This window comes from Cydia amplana, chromosome 15 (genome assembly GCF_948474715.1).
Source record: "Cydia amplana chromosome 15, ilCydAmpl1.1, whole genome shotgun sequence".
NCBI classification, from domain to species: Eukaryota; Metazoa; Arthropoda; class Insecta; order Lepidoptera; family Tortricidae; genus Cydia; species Cydia amplana.
Window position 1 is genome coordinate 12,547,005 of NC_086083.1, and position 11,714 is coordinate 12,558,718.

At 38.6% G+C, this 11,714-nt stretch overlaps 2 protein-coding genes across 2 annotated transcripts; both read left to right on the top strand.

The window, feature by feature from the left end:
* The first annotated feature begins 5,114 nt into the window (after positions 1-5,114).
* LOC134654818 (alpha-(1,3)-fucosyltransferase C-like) lies at positions 5,115-6,655 on the top strand. The gene is made up of 2 exons (XM_063510289.1): positions 5,115-5,935; positions 6,370-6,655. The coding sequence occupies exons 1-2, from the start codon at positions 5,217-5,219 to the stop codon at positions 6,653-6,655; spliced, it is 1,005 nt and encodes a 334-aa protein (XP_063366359.1). The 5' UTR covers positions 5,115-5,216.
* A 2,905-nt stretch (positions 6,656-9,560) lies between these two features.
* Positions 9,561-10,656, top strand: LOC134654819 (alpha-(1,3)-fucosyltransferase C-like). The gene is made up of 2 exons (XM_063510290.1): positions 9,561-9,925; positions 10,365-10,656. The coding sequence occupies exons 1-2, from the start codon at positions 9,561-9,563 to the stop codon at positions 10,654-10,656; spliced, it is 657 nt and encodes a 218-aa protein (XP_063366360.1).
* Positions 10,657-11,714: the final 1,058 nt, after the last annotated feature.

Genomic DNA, 11,714 nt, shown 5'->3' on the forward strand with positions numbered 1-11,714 from the left:
TTATATCTCTACTTAACCTTCAAAACATGGAATTCACTCCCTCTCAATATAAAACAAGCCCGAGCAAGTTAACTTTCAAGCGGTTGCTACATAAGTATCTGCTGAAACAAGAGTTCGAGTAGCGTTCATTATTATATATATTATTATGACTATAATGAGTATGTATGAAATATGTAGTAGTATATTAATTATATATATTCTAGTGTTTTATTTGTGTTCTACATGTAGTTTATCAAAATTATTAATTGTTTAGTTGTTTACTAAGTTCTAATAAGTAAATTCCTTTTTCTCCTTGCACCAATTTTACACGTCTCTGTTTGGCCTGATGGTTGATTGGTAGAGAATGCCATTAGCCATTAAGTCCGCCATTTGTACATTATTTTAGTGTATTGTGCAATAAAGTTTAAATAAATAAAAACATCTGCTAACACTCTGATTATTTCACACATTGTTTTTTTTTTGCCAAATTATTTGACATTTCACAATCATTATCCTAGTTTTGATGCGAACTCTTATCCGCTACTATTGGTAACTCTAAGTAGGAGGAATAACGCAGTGAAATTGGTCTTTACTACATCGCTTGCAAGTTCCTTCCCCGCCCGCGGGCTGTGCGTAAAGTGGTCTTCACACTGGTCGCTTATCCACACGCCGCCCTGGTGTGCGAGTGGGGCATCGCTATACATATACACGTGAAAAGCCGCTGTTCTGCTCAACAGAGAACGGATCCGCATCAGTGTGATAAGTGTATATCGCGCGAATTTGTGATAAAAATCCCCCGGCACGGGCGGAGAGTGCCTATCGCTCGCTGATGTCATTACGGGGCCCCTGAGCACAGGCGATCACACCGAGCTGCGAAACTTATCCGTTTCTATAGTATGTCAAAGACTATCGGCCATATTCGAACTTTAAGATACGTCAAATACTAGAGATTGAAACGATATGGAATGGATATGTCAGTGTCAAATAAGTGTCAAAAGTGACGTTTCTTCAAACAAACGCGTCACTTTTGACACTTGTTTGACACTGACATATCCAATCCACTAGTACTAGTACTTTGTTTTGTTATATGTACCTATCAATTTCGAAGTAGAATGCCTACTATGCATGAATCTAGTATTAAACTGGATTGGGCATGAGTGGTGAGGATAACTGACAGAACGGGATAGTCTTATGTATCTTTCAGTAGGAGTAGCAGCGAAAGCGCTATTATTGTTGGTCCTTGTCATAGTCTCACTTTTTTTTTATTCCCCACCATAAATTAGTATAATGATTGGTCGAATTTATTTGTTGCCCACCATAACAAATAAATTCCACCAATCATAGCGTCGCATTGCGTATGTTTTGTCCCTCACGGAGGCACGCGTAGACCACTTCTATAGGATGCTACCTTCTATGCTACTATGCCATATCTTTGTTTTACACTAGTATAATAGTACTAGCACCCAAAATAAAAGGATGAGTATACTTTTTTTTGTTCCTATTTACTGACAAATTGGTTTGACCAACTATACCCACGATGGATCGAAGGCGGTATGCCCTTTCCGCATTACTATGGCGCCATCCCGGCCATACAGAGTTTAAACAAGAGGCTGCAACGATTTTGATAGCACACGCACGTGTTATTTAGACGTCATAGTTTCATAGAAGTTTGACGTTCAAGATAACACTTGCACTGCGTGAGCTATCAAAATCGCTGCAGACTTTTCTCGGTCTGACTTTAGAATGTATTGAGCCCCATACATTCCACGACTCTTCTCTTTCCGCACAGAGTGTATGAATTTCGAAGTAGAATGTCTAACTCCTTTTTCATTGTGGACCAATGCAACAGAATTGGTCGTTCGTTACTCTTTAAGAAGTTTGCATATTTACATGACAATGCCATGACAGTTGTTGATTGACATGATAATAGTCATGCAATATATTACAGAAATTTTCTTTAATACGTTTTAAAATTCGTGGAAAAATCATTCCTAAACGTTGTTTTTCTTATTTTCAGGTAAGATCCGATCCATATCCTATCTAGATATAACTTTTGACGTTTATTAAGATTAGAATCAGGCCGTTTGTATTTTACGCGTTTTATGCTGTTGTCTGACGTTTTTCCGCTTCATAGCTCCGTGTCCCGCGATAGTCAATACAAAGAGATTGTAAGTAGATTTGCTGCCGCCCGCGGCCTCATCCAATTACAAAATGGCGGCCTAAACACGGACATGAAAGTTGTTGACAGAGATAAATTCCGTCTAAACTATAGTGTGTCAAAGGACTGTTCCATTTCAAACATAGACAAAGAGATTCATACTATCTTTGTCTTACACTAGTACTAGCACCCAAAAGAAAAGGATGAGTATAGTTTTTTGGTTCCTATTTACTGACAAGATTTGGTTGACCAGCTATATTTTATTTATTGGATGAAGTGGCCGCCTCATGGGCCTTTGCCAAAACAGAGTAAGCGTAGATTACAAGTAAAACACTTGTTTTTTTAGGTTTTTGGGATTCAGAAAGGATTCAGAAAGCTATTGTTGTTAAGTAGCCGGTGTGAGACCTCTCTCTCCCTGAATAAAAACCTCCGTTTTTACGAGTTATCTTGTGCTATTTTTTTAACCAGTTACTCGTACCTTCGTTCCTCCTGACTTCATTTACCTATTGAAAAATACCTAAACCTAGTGAAAATTTATTTTGGTACAGGCGGCCTTATAGCTAAGGAGCTATTTCCTCCAAATAACCTTAGTGTAGAGGACACATTAAAGTTAAATAAGTTTTTTTGTCAAAAATGTCATTTTTAATGCAAGCTTTTTTCGCTTACATTAAAATTTTCTTTCAACAGGCAAGTAAGACTCATCGAGACTATTGTAACAAGCCGAAACACAATTAGGTTGAGTTGTATTATCACAAAGTTCCAATGGCCACCTCCTGTGTCTACCATCAGATCAGCTCGATACCACAATACCATAATATTGCATTGTCAGTATTGTCACCATTACTTAAACGTATGAGAAGTTTCAGCTCAATCGAATAATGGGAAGAGGGTCTTATTTAGCTTGCAAGATTTGATCCGAATATCTACATACCACCGCCCACACTGTTAACTGTCCGTAGAACCTTATGCCTTTTGTAATAAGGTCTACCGATGTACAGTTAAGAGTGTTGCTTTTTGTACATACCTAAAAAAACGGGTTGCACTCAGGGAGTGCCGGCAGAAGTGAAAACTCAATCACTATTGCAAAATGTCTGCAGCACTATGTATAATTGAGGTTAACGCCATCTAGTGTTATTTAGTCGCATTACTTGAAACCCCTGAGCACATCATTGTTAGTACTCGAGTTATATTAATACCAGTTAGAGCGAAACTCACTAGATGGCATTTAAATCAATAAAGAAAAACTCAATGACATTGAAGTAACAGTTTTTCGATCAGGTCACGTGTCCGTCTTACGTCTTACGGTCATGTGACACCTCTCGCGAGTTTAACATTTTTTCCCCACCTCAAAAAGTGCACAGAGCCGCTAAAGAAGTTTTCACTTCAAAAAACAAAACAATGTAGCTTAAAACAATGCAGTCGATGGTTTTTTAATGTCACAATTACAGGTTTTTATAGAACGTTTGCCACAAGCAAGTTCATCGCTATCAGGTAGACACCGTATAAAATAATAATATGAGGTATTCGGTGCACGCACGGCTACGTCTGTGTGGGTGCACGTACTGAACTTTTCTAATTAAATTGCCAAACTTTTTTCGTTAACGTCTTGGACGGAGTGGCTTTTGTTGTACTTTTCCGACTGTACTTTTATCCGCACTCGCCAGTAAATATATGCCTAACTATGCCTATATAGCATACACCGTGCATGCATAATGGGTCTCTGTATTCTCAATAGGGATGAATGGATGAGGACTGAGGACACATGTTGAATATTATAACAAAATCTAGTAAAATAGATAGCAAATGAGCAATTTATCACAATATTGTAGATATTAAAAAATATATGTGGAAATAATACAGCACCTGAAAGATTCAAAATTAAAGTTTTTTTTAACTTTCATAAACGAAATAAGTAAGGATATCATTCGATTCGCAATAAACGCAATATTTCACCGACAAAATGCAATTTTCTTATTTGTTCATACTTCAAGATGCGCTCTCAGTGACCTTCACATAGCGATTTGTTAGTGGCGTTTCGCGAGTGAAGTCGGACTTTGAATATCATTTCTGACTTTTGTATTGCAATGGGTCTCATATAGACATTTGATCCTAAAAACAAACCTAATTGATTGATACCATACTTAAATGAAAATTTGTCATCTAGCCTATAGTTATAGTTACCACCCAGTATCCGTACCTACCTAAGTATTTTTATCAGTAAGTATTGAACATTATAATACAATAATAATATAAAATATGGAAATATAATTGGAGACACTTTCTCTCAATAAGTTGAGTTTGGGCAAGTAAAAAAAATAAGTGTCTGTTATTTTAGACTACGGCGGCCACAGATATGAATAAATTATATCTTTACAAGTTCCCATCATTGAATTGATATTTGTAATTGTGTTTTATAATTTTTGGTGATTTAGTTTCATTGCGTGTGAAACAACTTGACGTGTGAATGTGCCCTTGATATTTGCTAAATTAAGTTTGGGTTTGATTCTTTGACTTACGATATTCAAATGACTTACTTATATTCGATCAATTTCCTCATCTGCAGCCCTAGCACCCTAGTATAAACAATTGTCCGGTTTGTCTTGAAAATGTTCTATTCTATCATTCCAGGCAACGACGTCAAACAGCACTGTTATTCTGTGCCCTTTAAACAAGATTGGACAAAATAATATGTCAGAACAAACAGTAAAAAAAAAAGTAATGTTTATTGGAGGCAAAACGATTGAATGAAATCTTAGGTTTAACAAACGCAAATTTCCTATTACAAAACATAATGACGAAATACACTCTTTTAAGTTCACCGCAAGTTGGTTTTTCAAAGATATTTGTTGTATTGCTATGTTTTGCTTTCTTTGTGTTCATAATAAACATGAACTGGTTTGAATGTCTCAACACAGAACTCGATGAACAATTAGAAATCCAAGAAGCTTTGAAAAATCCCGGTCTGGATCCATCTTTTGCAAACAAATATACTCCTAGAATTGAAAATACTGCTCGTGATTTTGATCGTAATAGCCGAAAGTACATATTGTTTTGGACACCAAAAAGTTATCACCCGTTCATGTATTTTGGAACAGGACAAATCGTATTTATTAGGAACAAGTGTGAGTTTACAAATTGTTATGTGACTGCTGACAGACGATATTTCAAGGGAGACCTCACAAAATTCGACGCCATAGCTTTTAATGGAAGAAAGTTGAAATACGTAAAAGCATCAGAGCTGCCCCAGCAAAGATCGCCTCATCAGAAATACATCTTCTTCAACACAGAGTCTTCTGCGAACCAACCGGCCTGCAACCCTTGGTGGGACAACTTTTTCAACTGGACATCCACTTACAAGCTGAACTCTGATGTAATGTACTCGTATATTTATATAAGGGATATGAATGGCGTACACGTTGGACCTCGAATAGACATGGACTGGGTAAAAGATATGAAAGATATTAGTGACAAGTTAAAAGAGAAGTTGAAGAGGAAGAAGAAGGCGGCAGCTTGGTTTGTATCTCACTGCGTCACTAGAAGTAAGAGAGAGAAATATGTGAAGTCTCTTCGGAAGGCGTTGGAACCTTATGGGTTGACCGTAGACATATACGGAAGTTGTGGTACGTTCGTTTGCCAAGAGGATGAGCAAAATAAGTGTTGTGCTATGATATCATCTGATTATTACTTCTATCTTTCCTTTGAGAATTCCTTCGCGGAGGACTACGTGTCAGAGAAGTTGCTGGCTGCGTTGAATAATGACGCAGTGCCCATTGTGCTAGGAGGATCCAACTACACCAGGTATTTGTTCAATTATCGCTTTAATTACAATAAAAAACAGTCCTTGCAGCTTGTACAAGAAATTAGCCAATAAGGCAGTCCAACTAATACATTTTTAATCTCTTTATGTGGATAACCACTACGATGCAATACTCTTCATTGGAATCCTCAAAAAATAATCAATTTTAAGGGCATTAAGTAAATTTAAATAGAGGGCGGAATGGGGAAGTTTTGTTAGGTACCGTTTTTAGAACTCATTCAGGTCGAACGAGTTTTCGAGGACACGAGTCAACTAATTTATAATCACTTTATATATAGTCCGGTGGCCGGCTGCATGAAATGAAACCTACCTGATAAAATAATAGAAAATACCTACTCTGTAGGGGTATTTAACTGCTCTTGGTCGGCTGCGGCTTTGCGGAAGGCACACTTACCTTCCTACCTTCCTTTCCCAGGTTCCTCCCGCCCGCCTCCTACATCGACGCCCGTCACCACGAGCCAGAATCCCTGGCCCACGTCATGGCGGATATCATAGCCAACACCAGCCAGTACCACGACTTCTTCCGATGGCGGAACCACTACAAGTACTCCGAGTCAGAACAAAAAGAGGACGTGTGCAACTTGTGCACGGCGCTGAATGATAAGAATATGGTGACGATGGAGTCCACATATCCGCATTTCAGGAGTTGGTGGAATCCGGACTGGGAAGAGAGATGTCAAGATGACAATTGGGACACGTGATGTACGTTAACATAGATATTTTTGTTGGGCTCAATCGCAATTAAAAAAATTTTTATGTATCGCCTACTTGTTATATTAGCTAAATAATGCCATAAGCCATATATGTGCCATGAACATGATTATTTATATATCTAATACCTTTAAACGAGCAATTCTTGCATATTTATTTATTTATTTATATGTATATATATTTCGGGGATCTCGAGAACGGCTCTAACGATTTCGATGAAATTTGCTATATGGGGGTTTTTGGGGGCGAAAAATCGATCTAGCTAGGTTTTGTGTCTGGGAAAACGCACATTTTCGAGTTTTTGTATGTTTTCCGAGCAAAGCTCGGTCTCCCAGATATTTATATTAAATGGGGCAGTGAGCGAACCACATCGGCTATTTTTAAGAAAAATTACGTTTTACATTAGAATTAGATAATTAATCTAATGACATATAGTGTGTAAATCCATTCATCATCTTCCTCGCGTTGTCCCGGCATTTTGCCACGGCTCATAGGAGCCTGGGGTCCGCTTGGCAACTAATCCCATTAATTGGTGTAGGCACTAGTTTTTACGAAAGCGACTGCCATCTGACCTTCCAACCCAGAGGGTAAACTAGACCTGGTTGGGATTAGTCCGGTTTCCTCACGATGTTTTCCTTCACCGAAAAGCGACTGGTAAATCCAATACGGACGAATATTCAAACGGTGTTTAGCATACGACATAAGAAGTATATTGAGATAAATTTTGCTTAAAAGTACAATTAAAATATATACGCAATGTAAAGCACCACAAAAGTTACGAGATATGAGCTTTTTAAAGTAACAGTCGACGATTGACAGATTTATTCGTCAGGAACATCTTTCAGACAGGTCTGACGGACACATTTATACCCATATTCTTAGCTATTGCAGAGAATATATAATATAAGACTACATGTTGATTACTTACATATCACGCACATATGATTACCTTCATATTTGAGGTAGGTACTGTTAGTGTCACTTGTCCTCGCACCTTTTAAATGTCAAGCCCAATTTTTTAAATTATACCCGTCAAGCCGGGGAGCGCTGATAACCAACCATAGAAGAAACAGACACAGAGCAAAACTACATAACGCCAAATTCCACGTTTTTCGTTGATACATTTTTCATCCGCGCCCCCTTATTGCCCGACGGGGCCACGCAATATACAGATTGGACTTTTACGACACCCCCGTTTGAGCTGGATATTCACAATGCTTGCCGAGCACAGAACAGTGTTATTAACACATTCACTGCCCCCGACACACATGTGCGTCCACCGTCATACAAGTTTGTTCCTAGGCCACGCCCCCTGGCAGTGAATGCGTTAAGATGAAAGGGGACAGCCGTTTCTCCATATAAACATAGTCCCCATTTTCCTCTCTGGATATTGACATTATGGAAAATATAGTTAAAGAATTTGATGTTATATTAACCATAGCTATGATTGACTTTTTTCGATTTTTTGATTTCATTGTAAAAATTTGGTGCGAAAAACAGATTTCTTACAAATGTTTGTATGCTCCTAACTCTTATAGTAATTAAAAATTCGGTGGAAATATCAAAATATCATGGAGTACGTTATACTCGCATTAGTCGCATTTATAGAAACTTTTTTTAACTTGCCCTGTTAGTATTTATGTAGGTAGAGTTTGACCAAGAAAAGATTGCAACGATTTTGATAGCACACGCAGTGCAAGTGTTATTTAGACGTCATAATTTCATAGAAATTGACGTTTAAGATAACACTTGCACTGCGTGTGCTATCAAAATTGCTGCAGACTTGTCTTTGCCTAACTCTATGTTCATTTGTTAGTGTGGGTTACAACTTGGAAGCTAAATTTGACCTAATCCCCGATTTTCAATTGAGCTGAAATTTGTAATCCTATGTAAATAGGATGACAATGCAATATTATGATGATATGGAGCTGATCTGATGATGGAGACGGGAAGAGCCCATGGGAATGCTGTGATAAAACCACTAGAACTAATAATGTTTGGGTTTGTTGGAATTGTCTCGATGAGTATTAGTTTCCTGTGGAAAGAAAACTACATTCAACGATTTTCTATTCTATCATTCCAGGCCAAGGCGTTGAACAGAGCGTTATTATACCCCTCCTTATATATACCCTCCAACAAGATTGGACAAAATTGTGCTAAAAATAAAAAAAATAAAAAAGTGTTTACATATTGGAGGCAAAACGAATAAATGAAATCTTGGGTTTAACAAACGCATATTTCCTATTACAAAGCATAATGACGAAATACACTCTATTTAGTTCACCGCAAGTTGGTTTTTCAAAGAAATTTTGTGTATTGCTATGTTTTGCTTTCTTCGTATTCATACTATACATGAAGTGGTCTCAACGTTTCGATACAGATCTCGATGACCAAATAATGCAAGAAGCTTTGAATTATCCCGGTCTGGATCCATCTTTTGAAACCCAATATACTCCTAGAATAGAAAATACTGCTCGTGATTTTGATCGTAATTGCCGAAAGTACATATTGCTTTGGACACCAAAAAACTATCAGCCGTTCATCTATTTTGGAACAGGACAAATCGTATTTTTTAGGAACAAGTGTGAGTTTACAAATTGTTATGTGACTGCTGACAGACGATATTTCAAGGGAGACCTCACAAAATTCGACGCCATAGCTTTTAATGGAATAAACTTGAGATACGTAAACGCATCAGAGCTGCCCCAGCAAAGATCGGCTCATCAGAAATACATCTTCTTCAACGTAGAGTCTTCTACTTACCAACCGGTCTGCAACCCTTGGTGGGACAACTTTTTCAACTGGACATCCACTTACAAGCTGAACTCTGATGTAATATACTCGTATATTTATATATGGGATATGAATGGCGTACACGTTGGACCTCGAATAGGCATGGACTGGGTTAAAGCTATGAAAGAAATTAACGACACGTTAAAAGAGAAGTTGAAGAGTAAGAAGAAGGCGGCAGCTTGGTTTCTGTCTCACTGCATCTCTAGAAGTAAGAGAGAGATATATGTGAAGTCACTTCAGAAAGCGTTGGAACCTTATGGGTTGGCCGTAGACATATACGGACGTTGTGGTACGTTCGTTTGCCTATGGTATGAGAAAGAGAAGTGTTGGGCTATGGTGTCATCTGATTATTACTTTTATCTCTCCTTTGAGAATTCCTTCGCGGAGGACTACGTGACAGAGAAGTTGCTGACTGCGTTGAATTATGACGCAGTGCCCATTGTGCTAGGAGGATCCAACTACTCCAGGTACTTTTTCCATTATCACTTTAATAATAAATTAAAATAATACATTTTTAATCTCTTTATTTGGATGACCACTGCGATACAATTACTCTTTATTGGAATAGTCACAAAATAGGTAGGTAATAAATTTTAAGTAAGTAGGTAGTCTAATTTAAATAGGGGACGGAATGGGCAAGTTTTTTAGGTTCAGTCACCCGCAAAAATATCTAAAAAGATCTTATCTGTAGAGCCATAAAAGCATGTCACATATTATTGCGGCCTTCAAAGAGTAAAATATTATTGCATGTGACTGTGTTTAGAACTCATCTCATGCAGGACAAACGAGTGATCTTCGCAATTAGCTTAGAGTCAGTTTCGAGGACACGAGCCAACCATTTTTAAATCACTTTTGCACGTCACAGGAAAACAGCGACATCTACCGTAAAGTGTCACTTTTTCCCAGGTTCCTCCCGCCCGGCTCCTACATCGACGCCCGTCACCACGAGCCAGAATCCCTGGCCCGCGTCATGGCGGACATCATAGCCAACACCAGCCAGTACCACGAGTTCTTCCGATGGCGGAACCACTACAAGTACAGAAATCGGTTTTCAGCACAAAAAGAGGTCGTGTGTAACTTGTGCACGGCGCTGAATGATGAGAATATGGTGACGACGAAGTCCACGTATCCGCATTTCAGGAGTTGGTGGAATCCGGACTGGGAAGAAAGATGTCAAGATGACAATTGGGACACGTGATGTACGTTAACATAGATATTTTTGTTGGGCTCAATCGCAATTAAAACGTATTTATATATCGCCTACTTATTCAGTATTAAGGGACCCACAAATTACCTGCCTGTTAAACGCAAACGGTGACAGTTTCAAACAACTGACAGATTGATATCGTCCGGCGAACTGGTAATCTGTGGGCCCCTTTAGCTAAATAATGCCATAAGCCAAATATGTGCCATGAACACGATTATTTAATTATGTACCGTAAAAGTATAAAACTTGAATGTTAACATAACTTTGCCTATCGTGTCACAGCGAAATAACTTAAAAGTGAAGAAAGTGTATCTGTCTTAAATTACCGCACAGACAAGACATCCTCCAGACTGAGCATAGTAGCGCTACCCCCTAAGCCAAAAATATACGGTAGTTTTACTCCATTTTCGAGTCAAAAGTGTTTTTGTGTGACGTCCGTGTCTTTGAACGGACCAACCACGGCACGGGACTCGCTCACCTCGTCCCCCGCACCCCAGTATTTTTGGCAGCATTGGTTTCATGAAATAATTGCTCTAAACTGTGCTTTACGACGTTCCTGACCTCACCCTACATTGGTTCGCGTCGCTCGCCTCACCCACGCTCGCCAAGTGATTGTAGCAGCAATGGATAAAGTGATAAACAAATGAACGCGAGAACGCGAAACAGGCGTTTAGGGCACTTTTACGACAGGATCTCTGCGAACTGTTGACGTTTAAAGCGTTATTTCATATTTTATTCTTCGACGGGATTCAAAAGCATGGTTTGCGCGAACCGCTATAAAGAATATCTTGTGATGTAAACCGAGTTCCATCCCAGTGTGTCTTGGCTCTTGGCTACCACCAGTTTATCACGATCACTACATAGTATAAAAAAAAGTCGCTTCCCACTGTCTGTCTGTCTGTCTGTATGCTTAGATCTTTAAAACTACGTAACGGATTTTGATGCGTTTTTTTAAAATAGATAGAGTGATTCAAGAGGAAGGTTTTTGTATAATTTGTTAACCCGTGCGAAACCGGGGCGGGTCGCTAGTATAATATAAACGCAGCGTT